We start from the raw sequence: 20952 nt of genomic DNA, 5'->3' as shown, positions 1-20952 counted from the left end.
TGTGTGTGTGTGTGTGTGTGTGTGTGTGTGTGTGTGTGTGTGTGTGTGTGTGTGTGTGTGTGTGTGTGTGTGTTTGTGTGTGTGTGTGTGTGTGTGTGTGTAAAAGCAGGAGTTTCAAGCAGTCCATTACCTTACGCTATGTGGACCCACAGCACATTACATTACAACATTGATGATGGCACAGAGTAATGACAGTGTACCCATCTGTGAAAAAGTGGTCCCTTGGGGCCCACTCTGTTACAACCCCTGGCTCAAAAGGTGCAACATGAAAGGACTCCACACGCAGACGGGATGATGGTTTTTGATATTTATTTATTAAATAAAGATAAGAAAGAATAATGTAGGTGCAACATCAATAATCATGTAAGTGTATACAAAGATGTCTAGGGGTGACCAAACTAAAAACCCAAAACGCCAAAGGGGGGGAGCTGGGAGGCCCCGCCATGACAGTGTGCTGGGGATACTCATGAACGGCGTGATGTTTTTCATGTGCGTTACCCCATTTGTGGGGGAAAACAACCCATGCAAGTCAATTGGTGATGTTGGGGTATAATAAACGAAATATATGAACCTGTAGACTAGCGTTGTTCACGCGCAACATGCCGAAAACGTGTTGTGTTGCCGGCTGTTCAAATAATATTGCCAAACAGCCGTGGCTGAAGCATGGAATGTGTTCATTTAGGCTAGCCGATGTAGCATGTAAGTCAATGAGACATTCGGTTTGTTTTCACCCATAAAGGGGCCTAACTCAAATTTAAGAGCAAAGTACCCGGATGGCCGTTCATGAGTATTTATGCGCTGCCTCATCAAGGTGCACACCTGCGCTCCATCAGATGATGAGCACGGCCACACGCCCCAACCAGACACCGCTGACAGTAGGCGGAGCTGTCCCAGGACTACCCAGTCCGTCACAACCAAAGATGCTTGAGACAAGAGGGCTTTCTCAAGTCATAACAGCGTAGTACGAAATGATGGCGAGGGGAGTACGGAAATGTTATTCACTGTGGAACAGGTCATAGGACAGCATGAATGTCTGTCAGCTGTCCTTAATTACCCCCAGCAATTACTGCTGACCAACAGCTGCCGTTACTTGGCCACAAATTATCCATCATGGTGTCGCCCCCACTGACCATGTGCAAGGGAGTACGAAAATGGCATCCATCGCACCCACTGACCAATGACCATGCGCAAGGGAGTTAATTTTCCATCCACTCGTGTCATCAGGCAACGCCCCCGTACTACACCGTGGCCAATGCATTCCCCGTCAAGAGATTGTTCTTTCTCTTGAGTTTCTTTGGTCACAACCAAAGATGCTTGAGACAAGAGGGCTTTCTCAAGTCATAACAGCGTAGTACGAAATGATGGCGAGGGGAGTACGAAAATGTTATTCCTCTTCTACGGTCAGTATTGGAAGCATCAGGGAAGCATGCAATGCCACTTCCGCGAGGGTCGGAGTGTGGAACAGGTCATAAGACAGCGTGAATGTTTGTCAGCTGCCCTTAATTACCCCCAGCAATTACTGCTGACCAACAGCTGCCGTTAATTTGGCCACAAATTATCCATCATGGTGTCGCCCCCACTGACCATGCGCAAGGGAGTACAGCAATTGTATCCATCGCACCCACTGACCAATGACCATGCGCAAGGGAGTTAATTTTCCATCCACTCGTGTCCTCAGGCAACGGACCAGTACTACACCGTGACCAATGCATTTCCCCCGGACAGATTGTTCTTCTGTTGAGTTTCTTTGGTCATGACCAAAGAAACTCAAGAGAAAGAACAATCTCTTGGCGGGGAATGCATTGGCCACGGTGTAGTACGGGGGCGTTGCCTGAGGACACGAGTGGATGGAAAATTAACTCCCTTGCGCATGGTCATTGGTCAGTGGGTGCGATGGATACCATTTTCGTACTCCCTTGCACATGGTCAGTGGGGGCGACACCATGATGGATAATTTGTGGCCAAGTAACGGCAGCTGTTGGTCAGCAGTAATTGCTGGGGGTAATTAAGGACAGCTGACAGACATTCACGCTGTCCTATGACCTGTTCCACAGTGAATAACATTTCCGTACTCCCCTCGCCATCATTTCGTACTACGCTGTTATGACGTGAGTAAGCCCTCTTGTCTCAAGCCTCTTTGGTCACAACTCTCACAAGGGGATGTGAGCGATCAGGCACATGAAGGGTTAAGGAGAATTCTGGCATTCATGGCAGAAAAGTACAGGACTTGTTGATAGGTATAAGTTTATTTACAGGTGCACAGTGAATATACAAAAAGGACTTGCAAAGACTACAAATTAAAACCAACACGAGGCTTGGTAACAACTACGTATAAAACAAAATACAAAAAGCCAAAAAGGGTTGGGGTTAGGGTTAGGGTCTTCTAAACACAAAGACAACAAAGCACCAACCCCACATAGAGCCTTCCTCCTCCATCTCTTTCTCCATAATGACAAGACTCCAGCCTATTTTATAGGGTTACCAATTGGCTGTGTCATTACCAACTGGCGAGGAAATTAAAAACATTAACATAACACCTTACAATAAATAATTTACCATTAATCAAAACAAAAAGCTGCCATTGCTTGGGATAGAATTTTTCTTTTAATTTCCCTAAAGGCACGTTAAGTGATCCGTCCAAACAGTACTCAGCTTGCATTTTTCACGTTTTTTGATCTTTATATATACGTATATAGTTAACTGATCCAAAAGTAGTGGCACCAAATGAAATGTGGTGATTTCCTATCTAGATAAAGAAGTGGCACTGTAATGAAAGACATAGTAACACATTCTGAGCACTTCGACTTCGGCGCATTGATATCCTCACTCCTAGTCCTCTTGCAGGAAGGGAGGAGGTGGGGGCTGAAACTACAAGTGATGATATCAATGTGCCGAAGTTGAAGTTCTCATATAGCCTGGGCGAATAGCCGACTGTTCACTCCGTCAGTCAGTCTGGCAAAAGTCATGAGAAATCCGTCTTCGTGGACGATGGGAGATGGTCTGATCTTACTCTATCATTTAAATTATTGAAGTTCCAAACGCAAAAGCAAACAAATAACTAAACGAAAGTGTAAATATAGTTACCTTAACCAATCAGTAACGGAGCTCGCGAGTGAGTTCTACGTCACCAGTCTCAACTATTTGCTGATTGGCTAAACACTGAGAGAACCGAGCTCGAGGCTTTTGCCAGACGATGTGCGGAGCCAAAATCTTTGGGTGGAGTACATGGATGTCGTCACCAGGCTAGTTTAAATAGGGAACACGTGGAACAATTTGGTCATTTCTAACTTGAGGCACCTAATGCTGCCCAAGGCAAAGCTGAGTCAAGCTAATGCTAACGAATTTGTGCCGTGCGAGTTTCGTATTTCTGAAACAAGATGGACTGTTCCTTTAAAAACAGCCCCCTCCACTATTTGTGATATTTGAATCTGATCCCCAGTCTTGTCCTGGTCTATTTGCAGTAGATTTCATATTTGAGTATGTTCTCCAGTCTGGTTCCTGATAGTCTATTTGCAGTAGGTGTCGTATTTGAGCCTCTTCCCCAGTCTGGTTCCTGCTAGTCTCTTGTTGAACTCCTCATCCATCTGCTGGCTCTGGGCTTCACTGAAGTGGTTCTTCCAGTCACCCACCTCACCTGGAGAAGACAGACACAGAAGTCAAAGAGCATTGAAACCAGAAGTACAGAGTGGAGTGGAGTACAGGATGGAGACTTTAGTGTTTATGACACCATTGACACCAAGGGTGTGAGACTGGGTCACAAATTCTTGAAATTGTAAGTCATCAATCGCACAGGCTTTTAGTTAATGCAGTTAGTTAAAATTAAGGTTCCATACACGTACTACATGTCCATAACTGTCCATACATACCAGACACAGCTGTGTAACATACCTTTGCGAAATACCACTTCCGTAAATTTGCCGTGGGTTTGGACGGCGCTCTCTTTCATGGCTCCAAAGGTGCTCTGATCTGCTATGGTCTTGACCTGCTCCTCTGTCAGGGGGAAGCCAAAGAACTCAGAGAGCTCCCTAATGCCACCACTGAGGTCCTGAAAGGAAACATAAGAAGAATGTGGGTATGTGTGTGTAGAGATTAGGGCTGTAACGATATTCTATCGAACCGAGAAATTGTGATACGCAGAGTCACAATACTGTATCACAATGCAAGAAGGCAGTATTGTGATACACTCTTTCAAAGTACTGTTACCTTTCATCCAAGCTTCAAATATGACTTATATTAATTGAATTAATTGATTTTACAAGATAGATTAAAAAATCGTGGGGTGTATCGAACCTCAGGTTTGAAATCATGATACGAATCGAATCGTGAGTTGAGTGTATCGTTACAGCCCTAGTAGAGATACATAAAGTGTAATTGTGCGCATTCATTCATAAGGTGTACTGTCAACCAGAATGAAATTTATATTAACAATGATTACATCTTTGCATGGATGCACAAAATGTATGTTTACGATTTGTAAGCGTGTATGTATCTGTTAACTATTGTACAGTTTAAGTTCATGCACATGGATGCATATAAGTCTGTAAGTAAATATAGGAACCCAATGAAAGTGAAAATGAGATTTGATTAAAATCATGTAAAGAGTACTGCTATACCTCTTTCATATCCTCATACGTGATCATCTTCACATTTGGTTCGTCAAACAGCTTCTCCCAGGAACAAGCATGGTCAAAGTAAGAACCGTACAGCACTGTCCAAAAAGGAAAAGAGGGATAGTTTTTTAAGATGTTTACTTCCTACAGTGAATTCTTTTTTTATAAGGTTGGGTAGGTTGCTAAATTTATACTGACTTGATTCCTCTAAAAGCAACAAAATTACTTTAGTCTAAACGTAATCCAGAGCGTTGTTGAAGTGATTCTCCTTAGGAGGTTAGATTCAAACATAGAGTCGAACGATTCCAAGTGTGATGTTTGTATGATTGTATGTCTAGTGTCCCATTTACGCGGTACAGTACTACTCACCTTCCCCACTCATGAAGTCTGAGAAGAACTTGTCCCACTCTGCGTTGGGCAGCACTGGGTTCTTATTCATGAAGTGGTAGAAAGAGACCAGAGTGTCTTTGGGGTTCCTCCAGACCACCAAAATCTTTGGAAAGAGTATACACACATTAGCATAATATCATAGAGGCAGAAAGCACAAAGGCACATAGGCAAACAGGGAGGAGGGAGGTACAGCCAAATAAATTGACATGCAGTTCATCAGGTAGGCCGACACACAGACAGACAGATACTGTATTTAGGTGAGCAGACAGACAATCTTTAGAAAGAGTTTACACTCTAGAGTAATATCATACAGGCAGAAAGCCCAAAGACATGTAGGCAAACAAGGAGGGTACAGACAGTAGCGATCCTACAATAGCTCCCCACCGGCGCCCCATCCCCTAATCATGGCCCGCCCCAACCAAAAAAGCCAGCAAAATTGGTGGTAAAATGCTTATAACTGCAGATAAAAATGTCTGTGTTGTTGCAATAGAACACGGAAATATCATGTTAATATCGCTAATTGGTGACTTTTGTGATGTCGTTGTGGGTGGAGTTTTGTGATGATCCCACCCCTTCCCAGCTGCCGCCCCAGGCAATTGCCTGGTCAGCCCGCCCCTACGACCGCCCCTGGGCACAGAGAAACAAATAGACAAGCGGTCAGACAGGCAGCCAGGCAGTCAGACGTTAAATCCCACCTTTGCTTTTTTCTGCATGAAGGAGGGGTGCATCACATCAGGGTGCAGATGAGTTGCCATTAGTCTTGGAGACGCCTCTTTTGCCAACATCTGCAAATATAAAGATTCATAACATTACACCCAATTATCAAGGGGAAATATTGTCCGTCCAATAGATAATGCAAATACAGCTTCAACCCACATATCAAGATCCACAAATAATTTTGCCTTATTTCGTGCCAAGACCATTGTTATAACACCAAGGAAGTATGTTGTAAAAATGCTCTTTGCACTTTAGCTGCGCCAGGAGTGTGGTGTCACTTCTGCCATAGTTTTAGTAATATAAACCCCCCCCCCCCCCCCCCCCCCCCCCCCCCCCCCCCCCCCCCCCCCCCCCCCGCCCCCCCATGTGTATATGTTGTATGTGTATTTCAGTCAAATGTCAAACATTTTATTTATTTCTTTGTGAAACCTACATGTGTTTTTTAGACTCCATGTTTATGTGTCATGTGTCTTGTGGTTCTGATGTAAGGACAGCCATCTTCTCTTTTATACTGCAAACCCAGTTTACCTTCGGGTACCAATAAAGTTGAACTGAACTGAACTGTTTTTTGTGTATTTCAGTGTTTCGGACCACAATGGCTACGTTAACATGAAGTTTTTAGTAATGAGAAATGATCCTGACATAATGGGTTCTATTGTGAAGATGAGGGTGAGACAAACATACCAGCTGGCGAGAGTCATGTTAAAGGGGTATGCCACTATTTTGGGGCTTAATACAGTTAAAATCGTTGGCCAGGGTTTATAAAGGTGGTTAAGTGTCTTATTTTTCATGTAAGCCGTTGTCTTGCTTTAAGAGAAGTTAAAAGAGGGAGCTTGTCGCTAAGCTAGTGAAAGTCAATGGATCCGTGTAGCAAGCTACAATGCTACACGGATTCATTGACTTTCACTAGCTTAGCGACATATTCCCTCTTTTAACTTGTCTTAAAGCAAGACAACGCTTAACATTAAAAATAAGACATTTTTCCACCTTTATAAACCCCAGCCAACGATTTTAACAGTATTAAGCCACAAAATAGTGGCATACCCCTTTAAAGGGACACTGTGTGAGATTTTTAGTTGTTTATTTCCAGAATGCATGCTGCCCATTCACTAATGTTACCTTTTTCATGAATACTTACCACCAGCTTCAAATTCTAAGTATTCATTATGACTGGAAAAAACGCACTTTTCATAAATGAAAATGGGGATCTTCTCCATGGTCCGCCATTTTGAATTTCCATTTTGAATAGCCATTTTTAGATGCAAAAAAGACTCTACTTGGACCATACTAGAAAATATTTGTTTATTACTCAGTAAACTTTCATGTAAAGATCAAATTTGGCAATAGGCAGCCCAGTTTCAATGAGCAGCATAGTTGCAGTACCTTTTTTGACCATTTCCTGCACAGTGTCCCTTTAAAGAGAAATACCATTCTAACAAATCTTATCATCCCTATCATCTGACTTTAGGGCTGGACTGGTAACGTGGCATACAGGGTATTTTCCCAGTGAGCAAAACAGTTCCCAGGGGACAATACGCTTTTCTTTTGGTCACACCCTGATGAAGACCCTGTGTGGTTGAAACCGGTTGGCGTTTTTAGTTATGTACCCCAGTTAAAATAAAGGCTTTTTAAACTACTAAACACCATACTACTCCTTGTCTCTATGCAAGAGTCGCCTGAAGTAGGCCCAACGGCCAACAAGTTTTGAAGAATGGACTTTGTCGTTTAACTTCAAGTGCACCAGCATCAGAGTATACTGTCTAACAAAGAAGAGCGCTCAGCATCTCTTCCTTATAACACTTTTCTTTTGTTTGTTTATTTGTTTCTTAGGGACTGCTGGCCCTCAGTTTAGAGGGGGCGGGGGGCCCATTGGTCCATCTTCAACATAGACAGGGGGAGGATAAAGCAGGATATAGTATCAAAACGCCTTGCATGTGTGAGGGGGCCCAGTTTAAGCCAAAAATGTCCAGGTGTACTTTCGGTCCCAGCTCAGCTCTGGTTGAGTTTGTGTAGTGCAGTGATTCTCAAAGTGTGGTCCGGGGACCACTAGTGGTCCTAGCCGGAGCTTAGGTGGTCCGCAAGGGGATTTCTATTTTACCATGACAAGCTACTGTAGCAGTATGCTATACATGTAACATTATTGCAAAGTTAAACATAGCATTTTCAGCACAATAAGACACGCTTGTGAATGTGGATAAAAAAGTAAGTGCTCTGCATCGAAATTAGCAGCGTCATATTAGCACCCATCAACTGTCAATTCAGTTGACAACCGGTCCCTGAACATATGTGGGGGGACAAAGTGGTCCTCGGTCTGAAAAAGTTTGAGAAACACTGGTGTAGTGGGTGAGGTTGGTGTGAGTACCAGAGAAGCTGACAGGGGGGGACAAAGGGGTCAGTTGTCCCAGGCCCAGGGAGAGACAGGGCCAGATTTGCGTACTCATTACATTACATTAGATTGCATTTGGCAGACGCTTTATAACCAAAGCGACTTTCAAAAGAGGACATAATCAAGCCAACATCACTAGCAAATACAAAGTGCACAGGAGATATACAGAACAACAAGTGCAGTTGCAAAGAGGGGTTAGTTTTTTTTTTTTTTAAATTATAAAGAGTAAATAACGAGTACACACACACAAAAATACACACACACTCAAACTAAACTAAACTAAACATCATGTCGAGAGTCTGCCCTGAGGCAAGGCCAGCTCAAGCATTAGTCTAGTAGATACTCTCGAAAGAGGTCCTCATGACATTGTATGTATCCGGTGGGGGGGTTGGGCTTTTACAGGACTTTTTCATGTGCCCAGTCAACGCTGTCAGCGACCCTGGTTAGGACACACACCCTCTGCATGACGGACAGATTGTTTATCCAATCACATGCCAGGGTTTTCATAAAGGAGCCTCATAGAAAATTGTGTAGGTTTGTGGGGGGCAAATGGTAAATGGGGGGCCAGATGGTATCGTGAAGACCAAAGCGAAACATATAATTCCAGCTGGCGAGAGTCAGATACACACCTTCAATGCCGTGGCACAGTGCGCTAAGCCCCCCGCATTTGGGCTTGCATGCCCATGGGGACCCTGGTTCGAGTCCCATATCTCATATCTCTCTCTCATGTCCTGTCTCCTCTCACACTATCCTGTCATAATAAAGGCCCCAAGCCCCCAAAACATACTTGAAAAAAGGACACACACCTTCTGCATGTCTGGATTTAGAAACTCAATATGAGGAGGCCCATCTGGAAACTTCTTCTCGCTGGACGTGCTGACGATCTTCCGCAAAACACCCACCATCCAGTTAAACCCTGAGGTGGAAACACAGCACAAGACACATTTCACTGCATGTTGTATGCTTATACTTGTGTGTTCTTATGGAATATTGGAAAAGATTTACGAGCAATCTGGTGCCCTTCGAAGAACAGAAGTTGCATAAGACCCCTGCTGACCGAGTCAGTGTTTCACAAAGGCGGGGAAAGAGGAGAAGAGAAAAGAGGAGACGCAGACAAATAGAGAGTTATGCAATGAGGTACTGTTTATGTGTGGCCTAGTGCTGTGTGTCCCTCTGGGCTTTCCATACATTCCAGGAGGCATTGTGTGTTCATTGTGTCTATACTATCAGGATTCTGATTACTGTATCATTCTTCTCACAGGATACTGACGTGTGTGTGTGTGTGTGTGTGTGTGTGTGTGTGTGTGTGCGTGCGTGCGTGCGTGTGTGTGTGTGTGTTTAGACATACTTTATTCATTATATGTTTGTAGCAAGTCTGTTGTTTCTGTCCTTAATTGTTTGTCTCTTGCTCCCCACTCGTAACATGAATGGACATGAATTCAAATGAGCTATCTCCCCACATAGTGTCGGCCCAGTGTTGGCTCAGTTACTGCTATCTGACAGTCATTGTCTATGAATTGGCCTTCCAGTGAAAGTGGGATACAACATAGTTAGGGGGTTTGAGTGGGGGTGGGGGATGGGAGGGGGGGTTCGAACGCACCCCTCGAATCCCCCCTGGCTACGGGCCTGCACACACACACACACACACACACACACACACACACACACACACACACACACACACACACACACACACACACACACACACACACACACACACACACACAATCTATCTCTCTCTCTCTCTCTCTCTCTCTCTCTCTCTCTGTCTCTCTCTCTCTCTCTCTCTCTCTCTCTCTCTCTCTCTCACACACACACACACACACACACACACACACACACACACACACACACACACACACACACACATGCACACACACACACACACACACACACACACACACACACACTCTCTCTCTCTCTCTCTCTCTCTCACACACACACACACACACACACACACACACACACACACACACACACATGCACACACACACACACACACACACACACACACACACACACACACACACACACACACACACACACACACACACACACACACACACACACACACATTCATCCATCACCCTTAGGGGCCTATCGAGGAAGTCTGTTGAGCAACCCTCACAAAATTCCCAGTCTTGCTGCAACACAGCTGTGTAGCCGTAGCCCAGTACTGACCACAGTTTAGTTACATTCAGAGTTATATAAAGTAGACATAGAAGTACTGTTATAAATGTAATTACAACGCTAGTAGTATGATGTTACATTGCTGATACATAGCACTTATACTTTTACCTTATACAACTCTGGTTACTTTATATAACACTGATGCTTTTGTAGGAATTTGTACTGTGATATATGGATGGTACAATGTGTGTTACTACATGTGTATGCTGCTGGACAGAGATGTATAAAGTACTGGAGAAAAGTAGTGGAGTAGAAGAAGTACCAGTATCATCTTGTCAAATGACTTGAGTAAAAGTCAAAAGTAACCTTTCCTTACCTTACTCAAGTAGAAGGACAAAAGTATTAAACATGTGTTGTACTTAAGTAAAGCAAGTAGAAGTATTGCAAGTTTTGCTACTTGAGTAAAAAGTAGAAGTAGAAGTAAAAGTACTGCATTAAAAAAAAAATGGGGGGGGGGGGGAGTCAGTCAAAAGTTTGAATACCATTTCGTTTATTAGAGTTCTGTACTTATGAAGTGCAAATACCATTAGTTTGTTATTAAAACAGCTTTGTAACACAAGTTCAGTTTTTAAGAAAACATAGGGCAGTAGTTTTACTGCTTAAAACATATGAAATGAATTCTCTTTTTGTCCCTAAAAAAGGAGAATATTGAATTTAAATAGGGCCAGGGATGGCAGCCGTCATCCTCATCCTCCTCGCCGCAATGTGAGGTGGTTGGTGTCGTTGATGTTGATGGCGATACCTCGTCTGCCTCATCCATCTTGCCAACATGCTAGTCTCAATGCCAACTGAGCGTCACTGATCGCGCCAAAAGACATGCTTGAGAATGCGATCTGCTTTTATTTCCCTATACTGACCGTGAACACGTTCCATCATATCTGGTGATGACAGAGCCATCTAGCGCTCGGGCATAGAAAAATATATCGGAGTAAAAGTATTAATTTCATCAGAAAAATGTATTGCAGTAAAAGTACAAGTATGAGGAAAAAAATATTACTCAAAAAAGTATAGATACTGCAGTTTAGTACTTAAGTACAGTACTTCGTTACATTTACTTCGTTACAATACATCTGTGCTGCTGGACATGTGTGTTGATGTCAGTTGGCAATATGTTAAAAACTGAACTGAACTAAAAAGTGCCCTGTCATCAGGTATGGGACAAGTCAAGGATAGTGTGAGCAATACAACTACATGTTGACTTTGATGTCCTTCTGGATCAATAAAATGTCTTATACCCCACTTATTATACTCCACTTTCAGCAGAGACTCACCACACATGAGTAAATATTACAGTATGTCATATCTGGATCTGTGCTCTGTGTGCTGTTGGACAACTTAATTTCAATCACAATCACAATCATCGCTATAAAGCATCTCTATTCGATTCTACTCTAATGTACATGATAAAATCTCTACCCTCCTGGGGGGTCCTCATAAGCATATCTAGGTATGAGGGTCAGGTTGATTTTAGGGTTTAGGTTTGAGGCTCTGTTACAGCAATGACCTATTAGTGGGTTAGTATTAGTTGTTGACAAAACTGATCCGTTTGCGACCATACTTGTACCAGAGTGAGTAGAGAGAGAGAGGTTCCATTGGCCCATTGTTTCCGGGTTCTATTATTGCAAGGGGGTGGGGGGAGGGGAATCCCCTTTTAGCAGACCTAGGCAGACCTAAGGACTGTTCTATTCAAGCTACTGAATACTGCTAGGAGTATTATGACACGGCCCTTTAGGCAGACCGGAACCTGGTCATGTTAGGTAATCATAGCAACCTATTACATTGGCATATCTCTATAAACTTAAAGAATCTCTGCTTGTACTCACCACACTTTGGGTAGGCCACCAGCACCACATCTTCCGGTCGCGCGTCCAGCGTGCTAAGGGCCTCCAGGTTCTCGAGGGGGCTCATGATGGTGGGGTACAGCAGGCCTTTGTACCTAAAGACCTTCTCCTCATCCGTAAGGGTCTGCGCCAGGTTCATGGCCCTCTGTCTCCATTTCAACACCAGCTCCTCAGGTGTCTCTGCTTGGCTCATTGTTGCTTGATTCCCTTGCTAGGAAGCAAGTTGTTTGCTCGCTCGCTTGTTGGTTTGGAGGCTCAAATAGTACAGCAAGAGTAAGCAAGCAAGTTAGAAAGATGGATGATGTAAGGGGTGAGAAGAAAAAGGGAAGTTTCGTTGGAGCAGGGAGAGAGAAGAGAGAACAGAAAGAGTGTTGCTCAGAGCTCAAGAGAGAGATGACCACGCTGAGAGGCTGGCATTTAAATTGAGAGGGGAGGAGAGAGTTGATTTTAGAGAGAAAAAAAGTCTCGAACAAAAAATGAGAGTAAGAGAGAGGGGGTGGAGGAGGAAATTCCTAGAGAGAGATTTAAAGGAAAAGAGCATGAGCGTGAGACCTTGTGTTTGGTTCGCACGAGGGTGTGCGTGCGAGTGCGTGTTTGATTGTGTCCTAAGGGCCATGCAGGAGTTCCCGCCTACTGTGATAAGGCTAGAGGTGTGTGTGTGTGTGTGCGTGTGTGTGTGTGTGTGTGTGTGTGTGTGTGTGTGTGTGTGTGTGTGTGTGTGTGTGTGTGTGTGTGTGTGTGTGTGTGTGTGTGTGTGTGCGTGTAAAAGTAGGAGTTTCCTGCAGCACATGACATATCACACAGTGTTGGCCCAAAGCCATTACTGTACTCAGCCATTACCGTACTCTCTTATTTACCAATGAACTGTTTTTTTTGTGTGTATGTGTGTTTTGTTGTGTTTTTTTTGTCATTTAGTTAGTTATTAATTGTTGTCTGTCTCTATTTTATATTTTTTGTGTATGATCAAGAAAAGATGTCTTTCTTTTCTTCTTTTATATATACGTAGCCCTGTTTTTGTCTGTTTTAGTGTGTGTTTCCCCAAGAAAAGAAGTTTATCTTTTCTTCGTTTTATATGTTGTTTTGTATGTTGACGTCTTGTTTGTGATTTTTTTCTGTGTGGACCCCAGGAAGAGTAGCTGATATGTTTATCAGCTAATGGGGATCCTAATAAAATATCAAATATCAAATACTTAACAATACTGTTGATGGCACAGAGTAAAGACACTCTACCCACAACATAAATGAGAGCACAAATTATGGGTTGTGTGGAATATGACACATCGTGTGTATTATTTGGTTAAAATGCTGTGTTTGACACATTTGTGTAAAAATTTGCACATTAATATTTCTCATCCTAAATGTATTTTAAATTTACAATGTAGCCAAATACTCATCGCAAACCAGTACTGTGGTTTGAATATTACACAAAAATATTTTTTATTTCTTTGATTCCTTGTTCTTACACTTAACTACCCCTTTCTTACACACATCTATAAATGACACAAAATGTGTTGTCCCTGAGCACACACATTCAAATATGTTGTCCCTGAGCAAACACATTTTGTGTCATTTCTGACACAGTACTTTTTAGTGTCAGTAGGGTACTATCGCTGTGTAATTACACTTAGGTATTTGTAAAACAACTGAATTTCAGGATTACTTCAGGATACTACATCGTGTAAATCAACTTCAACTTTTCAATTGTATTGTCCCCAAAAGGGGCGATTAGGTGTGTAGATAGACAGCAACAACATATAAGGCATACTACAGGACAGACATAAATTATATAGTAATATGTCTTTAAGGTCAACCTCACCACAGCCATTCAAATGCTTCAGGATTTTTTTTTTTGTCCACAATTGTTTCCAAGTTCCTGTGTTAGGTACTTGGCCTCAGGTTAAACTTGGCTAATGGCTTGGGGATTAGACACGGCATCATTACAATAACACATATTTCATATGTGTTCTCAGATGATGCTTTGTTTGTATATATAAAAGTCTAGGCAATATTTTGGTTGTTCCATATGATCTGCACATGTTAATATTCAAATTTAACAATATGGTTTAGTTCTGTTCTTATTTTAATTCATATTCATACTCATATATTGTCCTATGTATCAAAGTATCATCAGAGAACAAGTATGAAACACCTTACAAGGAACGAAAGAACAGGGGCAGAAACATCTGAAAGTACTTTGCATGCTTTTGCTTTATAGGAAAATGCCACAAACCAGATAAGTTCATGAAATGTTTTTATTTTATGGGTAATACACACACACATTCTTATTGGATTTCAGCTATACTACATTGTTACAAACTGTTTACCTTCTACAAACCTCCTAATCAAAATTGTAACATACATACAGTATCCTCCTGGAATAACAACAATGTACACTGCTGGAAAAGAAAGGGTACATGAAACCATCTTATTACAAAGTAAATTGAAAATGAGTCTTCTTCTCTATTTGCAGTAGGTGTCATATTTGAGTCTGTTCTCCAGTTTGGTGCTAGTCTATTTGCAGTAGGTGTCATATTTGAGTCTGTTCTCCAGTTTGGTGCTAGTCTATTTGCAGTAGGTGTCGTATTTGAGCCTCTTCCCCAGTCTGGAGAAGACAGTCACAGAAGTTAAAGAGCATTGACATCAAAAGTACAGTGTTGCTCAAATCTTTCTGTGGTGAAATGTGTTCTCTCCTGACAGGATGTCTACACTTCCTTATTTTGTCACCAATACTGTAACACTCCCTGAGGGAGAGAGGGAACTAATCCTGTGTTACAAAAGAAAGATTTAGTGATCCAGCATGGGTTTTTGGTTTCATACGTGCTGTACATGAGTAACTCCAACAGCAGTTGGCAGAGCCGTGTCGAGTAAATTAGAAATTGAATCTGTTAAAATAACTGATAAACCACAGCCGATCTGCTTACATATGTACTGAGCGCCCATGAAAAATCATTGTCAATGTAATGTTTAATGCTTCATTTCACTTAATATTCTAATTCTGTGGGACTTGCCGTCCCCAAGACATTTGCTGACCGTATTGTTTGCCTACTGTGTGCCTAGCCCCGGCCCTGGTAACTAGATACAAATACATCACATTGTGACTGCTCTCTATTGTATTCTACCTCATACGGCTAGTGGCGATCCAACACTGATTTACTCTCCGAGCAGGCTGCCTGCCGATGGTCACCCTCACCCCACCCCATGCAAATTCCTAAAGCTACAGCTGGAAGGCGTTTCACCTTTTGACCCACCTGAGCAGTGAAACACTGAAAAGATGAGTAGTTGGAGCTGTGGCCTAGTTAGGGAGGTGGTATTCGGCTCAGAGGGTTTCGGATTTGAACCCCTCCCTTACCAATAGAATTTGTGTCCCTACACCTTCATCCATGATTGTAGTGAATGAAAGTACTACCCCACATTGCTCCAGGGACTGTGACTAATATCTTGTAACCATTTTTTTAGTTGCTTGAATGAAAGCGTAATGTAATGTAATGTAATGTAATGACCTGGGGTGTGTTTCTTTTCAGCATCTTTGTTAACCAAGTTAGTAACTTACTTGGTTGCAATGTAATTTCCCATTCACTAATATATACGTAGCTAATAAGTGGTTAGCAACAATGCTTTTGAGAAACAGGGTCTTGAATGAGTGAGAATCTTCACGGCTAGACACAGAACTGGCCTAAAGTCTGCATAGTCCTTTTTCCAAGTTTGCATAGTCCTATTTCCAAGTTTGCATAGTCCTATTTCTGGATTCTCCACAACCACATACCACTATAAGCTTTAATCTGACTACCTTTGATCATTTAGATGCGGACTGTTAGGCTTATCTGTGGAGCATGTCGCATGTTGAGACTTGTACAGTATGAAGTGACTGACAATGTATAGAACAAATACGCACACAAGACCAAGGGGCAGATTTCAGGACTCAGGACCAAAGAACTGAGAGATCAACTTGATGGATCCACTGAGGTCATGATACAAGAGAAAAAAACAAGATATTGTGAACAGAGATACTTAAATATAGTACAGTATGTAAATTGCATGTATGGCTTTGAGGAGTTGTAAGCAATGTGCAGTATTTGTAATAGTTGTATATAAATGTAGGCATGATGTTCTGAGGCCTTCACTAAACAGGACAGTGAAGACCAGACAGGAAATTAAGTGGGATAGAAAGATGGGGTAAGGTTGGGAATAACCCAGCTGGCCAGATTCAAACCTGTGTCCTCATGCACAGTATGGATAGGTAAATTTTTTGTAGCTTGTTTCAGGTGTCTTACGGTAGGGACACATACACGCGAATTTGCGAACTTTGCCATTCATTCCTATGAGAGAGGCGAAGGCAAGCGATGACAAGCGTCAGCAAGCGAACAGGAGCGAAGCGAAGCGAAATTATTAAAGAAAGTTTAATGCTATGCAAATGAGGAGCGAATTTGCCTGCCACGGCCCAATCAAATCAACAACATAACTGTTCCATTCCATTTGATTCGCCGCGACGACCTGATGACGGTTGGATTTCGCCTCTCTTTGCTTCGAGTGCTTCGCCTCCTATGTGTCCCTACCGTTACATGTTTCAGCTCCTCATACGTGATGGTCATGACATTGGGGTCATCGTAGAGCTTCTCCCAGGCCTCGGCATGGTCAAAGTAGGAGCCATAGATCACTGTAAATGGAAAGGTTTAAGTCCTGGATAGAACAGTCTATAAAGGCATGCACAGTATTTGCAACATGTGGACCATCACCATTCTACCAAGTCAATTTCCCATGTCCCAAAACACCCTCTGCAATTTTCACAGTACCTTTATTCACAACATTACAAAGTTTAAAAAAAAAAACATTTCTGAAAATAGGGGCCCACGAGGGTGCGGACCCCACCAGGAATTGCCCGCTATGCCAGATGGCCAGTCCAACCCTGTACTGGTGACATACTTGATTGTTGAAGGGGTATCCCAACTCGTAGTGGTTGTGATTCAAGCCCTATCCCTTGCTCCATTGGAAGGGACAAGGGGAAGGGACTGTACTTATAGTCTGGAGGGAATTTGTGGATTTTCATAACAATTGTTCACTTTGTGACAAGTTTCTGATTTTTTGCAAGGTGTTAGGTATGGGTCTGAGGTTTCCAAAAATCATTGGAGGCAAGTTGGCGGCGCCCCCTACTGGCCGGTATCCATTACTTTCAAAATGGCCCCTGCTGAAAAGAAAATGGGTTGTATCCTACCTTATTATGGTCTGAAAATGTTGTAGGGTGCAGCTTTTCCCATTTCACTAAATAAAATGAGTGTTATGTAAACGCCATATTACTATTTGAAGGTAATTTCTCGAGAAATAACTGGTCATGGTCAATTTTTGCTCTAAAAATGGTCCATATTACCAAAATCAAGGTAAGCTGTGTTCAGAAACCAATGGTCAATGACTGAATTTGTAGGTGTGTTATTGCAGCTGGCTATCACAGGCAATTGAAGAATGAATGAGTTTCGATTGCGCCGCCTAAAATAACGACTAAAATACAAGTCATAATACAGGAACAATAAAATACTGTGAAGTCCCAGTAATATCTAACCGAACAAAAATACACTCATTTACAGTGTTGCTGTGTACTGTGCACATTACAGTAAAATACTCAAAATAATTGACAGTGATGTGCTGTGAAATTTTGCAGTTAATTACTGTGACACCACGGTAATTCTTAACAGCGTAATATAAACCGTTTTTTTTTTTAAATAAAAAGTGACCATGACCACACAAATGACATGAAAATGACCTTAAAATAGTAATAAAGAATTGCCATAACAATTATTTCATTGAATGAAATGGGAAACATTGGACTATATAACAATTTCAGACAAAAAAAGGTGAAATAAGGCCATTTGTCTCCACTGATTTGTATCCACTGATTTTTTTAAAACCTTATACATAAACACTCTGCCAAAAACCAGAAACGTCTCAAGAAGTGAACGATTTCATAAATTTCAAAATTTTCATAAGAATTGTTCACTTCTTGACAAGTTTCTGGTCCCACTTGGCTTCACCCTCCACGACTGAGGTACCATTAGCATGCAACTATTCCATCACACTCTTCTCTTGAAGTGCTGTTCTCTTCAAACCTGTTTTCCGATCCGCCTTACATACCCCCCTAAAACACACGTGCTGTGCATATGCTGTACCTCAGAATTATTGATAACCAATGTTGTTCTTGTCGACTTCATTTGTCAAGCGATTTGTGAGTTAAGTGCATGCAAAACTATGTACCGGTAATTATTTGGACTACACAACAGAAGTCGCATGTCTGACGTGCAGGCACTTCAGCCGCGGTGCAGCGGTTGGGCTGGATATGCACCTTCAGCCTCTGTTCATGTCAAATACTTGAGGCACAGGTTGTAGTCTTTTACACAGTTTTGCACAAAAACTAAAATAAGCTTTCTTGCCGAAAATGAGCGGTCTTACGACATCAATCGAAACCTTTAAAATTCACTGCTATCATATTATGTGAAATCTAGAGCACATGTCAAACGGAACTAGGATTTAGCTTGACTCGCTCCATTCACCTCCATTCGAAATGTTGCTAGTTACAGCCCCAGAAGAAGGGCGTGACTTACATAGGTGCCCCATGTTGATTGCGAAAATGGCATTGGTCAGTCTTGCTTCAGCTGCATCAAGTAGGCTAATACAACAAGCACTAGCAATACTAAAAGCTAGCTCTCAAAGCAAAGTATAATTTGCAACACTCAAGTCGTCAAGTGAACTTTATTGTCAAAATCTATGTAACAGGGTTAACACAGAAGTGCCCTCTTGGAACAGTGTGAAGTGTACAGTTCCTGGATGGCTGGTATGGGTGATCTGATGATCTTTTCTGCTGTCATCACCAGCCTCTGTATAGTGCCTACTCAGTGGTGTAGTCTACGTAGAACGCGGGTATACGGAGTATACCCACTTCTAAATTTCAGGGATTTCAGTATACCCACTTCAAATTGATTGATCCATTGATTTGAATAGCACAAATATATACAGTATACCCACCATAAAAAGTAGACTACACCACTGTGCCTACTTGTCTCTAGCTAGACAACTGCCATGCCAGATGGAGAGACTGCTGGTCAGGATGATCTCAATGGCACCTCTGTAGAAGCTGGTGAGTGCAGATGTGGGGACGTCGGCTCTTCTCATCCTCCGCAGGAAGTGGAGTTATGTCTGCGCCTTTTTGACTAGGGCTGTGGTGTTGGTAGTCTTTGTGAGGTCATTGGTGATGTGCACTCCCAGGAACATTGTGCTGACTCCACAGCACTTCCATTGATGATGATTGGGATGTGTGTTGGTTGTTTTTTCCTGAAGTACAGTTATGTCTTTTGTTTTGTTGACATTGAGAAGCAGGTTGTTCCTCTTACACCAGTTGATGAGTTGCTGTACCTCCTCTCTGTACTCTGAATCATTGTTGTCTCTGATTAGGCCCACCACTGTTGTATCATCAGCAAATTTGAGGATGTGATTCATTTCAAATCTGCCACAGCATTCGTGGGTCATCAGCGTGAACAGAAGGGGAGATAGCACACATCCTTGTGACAGCCCGGTGCCAATGATGGTGGTCACTGAGGAGTTCTTGCAATGCTAACTCTCACTGTCTGTGGTCTGTTTGTGAGAAAGTCCAGCAGCCAGTTGCACAGTGAAGTGCTGATGCCTATTGTACTCAGTTTGTCCATTGGATGTTGAGGGATTACTGTGTTGAACGCAGAGCTGAAGTCGATGAACAGCATCCGTGCCTGACTGTTTTTGTGTTCCAGATGAGCCTGGCAGTGGTGGAGAGTGAATGGATCCAGAGTAGGGGGGAGGATAACCAGCAATATGCAACAATACCAGAAGTAATGGCACATGCCTTGGAGAGCAGAGCAAAAAATAGGCCATTAAAGCAAGCTTTCACAAAGAAGAGGTTGAGAGTCCAGGTTTACAAGTGCGAGGGTACCGTCTGACCAGAGTGATCAGACAGTTTGCAGGTGAGGCAGTAACATCTTCTAGTTTTCAGGGAAACCAAAGCACCGATTGAGTTTTAATTGGGCTGCCTGTTGCAAGCAGGAGTGTTACAGGTTCTTAAAATGTTTCAATCATTCACCCTTTCATCAATTTAACAAAAATAGCATAGTCTATCAAAAGGTATGTGCAATGTGCTATTTGTTGTGTTGCATTTAAAAAAATTAAGGAGCCATGTACACTATCCTACACCAATGAGTATGGTCCGTGACTGCCATCCAGCTGCAATACCACCCCTATAACTTCAATCACAGGTAATTGAAGAATGAACGTGTGTCAAACAAGCTGCCTAAAATAACTTGCCTAAAACACAAATCATAATACAGGAACAAATGGAATACTGGGAAGCTCGAGGAACATCTAAATGAACAAAAACAACAATAATACAGCAATTTACTGTACACCTGCACAGAGTGGTTGTGTACTGTGCAAATTGCTGTAAAACACTAAATCATTGAGCTAGAAATTTGGGATGAGATTTTACAGTTAATGACTGTGATACCCTGGTAATTCTCAACAGTGCACCATTTTTCAACAAAAAACTGACTATGACCACACATTTGATGTGAAAATGAGCTTCAAATGGTAATATAGTATTGGCATAACAACCATTTCATTAAATAGATTGTAAAATGTCGGATTATAGAACAATTTCAGACAAAAATCAGGCAAAATAAGGCCATTTTGCATTTTATGGATAACGGCCAATAGGGGGCGCCGCCAATTTGCCTCCAATGATTTTTGAAAACCGTAGACCCATAGCTAACACCCTGCCAAAAATCAGAAACTTGTCACGAAGTGAACGATT

At 42.3% G+C, this 20952-nt stretch overlaps 1 protein-coding gene across 1 annotated transcript; it reads right to left on the bottom strand.

Moving 5' to 3' along the window:
• Positions 1-2938: 2938 nt before the first annotated feature.
• On the bottom strand, positions 2939-12645 carry LOC134447816 (sulfotransferase 6B1-like). Its single transcript, XM_063197483.1, has 7 exons — positions 12117-12645; positions 8910-9019; positions 5696-5785; positions 4980-5103; positions 4614-4708; positions 3889-4045; positions 2939-3634 (listed from the first exon to the last, which is right to left on the bottom strand). Exons 1-7 carry the CDS (start codon positions 12325-12327, stop codon positions 3507-3509), a joined length of 915 nt encoding a protein of 304 aa, XP_063053553.1. The 5' UTR covers positions 12328-12645; the 3' UTR covers positions 2939-3506.
• Between the last annotated feature and the right edge of the window lie 8307 nt (positions 12646-20952).

This window comes from Engraulis encrasicolus, chromosome 1 (assembly GCF_034702125.1).
Source record: "Engraulis encrasicolus isolate BLACKSEA-1 chromosome 1, IST_EnEncr_1.0, whole genome shotgun sequence".
NCBI lineage: Eukaryota > Metazoa > Chordata > Actinopteri > Clupeiformes > Engraulidae > Engraulis > Engraulis encrasicolus.
Note: the sequence above shows the minus strand (reverse complement) of the source record. Positions and strands in the feature narration are given on the sequence as shown.

What these genes read in the sequence shown, in the direction of transcription:
- LOC134447816 (XM_063197483.1), bottom strand. Translation starts at nt 12,327, where the DNA reads ATGAGCCAAGCAGAGACACCTGAGGAGCTGGTGTTGAAATGGAGACAG. An exon ending in CGTATGAGGATATGAAAGAG is followed by an intron (nt 4,046 to 4,613) that starts GTATAGCAGTAC and finishes GTTTCCTTTCAG; the next exon opens with GACCTCAGTGGTGGCATTAG. An exon ending in GGAAGTGGTATTTCGCAAAG is followed by an intron (nt 3,635 to 3,888) that starts GTATGTTACACA and finishes TGTCTTCTCCAG; the next exon opens with GTGAGGTGGGTGACTGGAAG.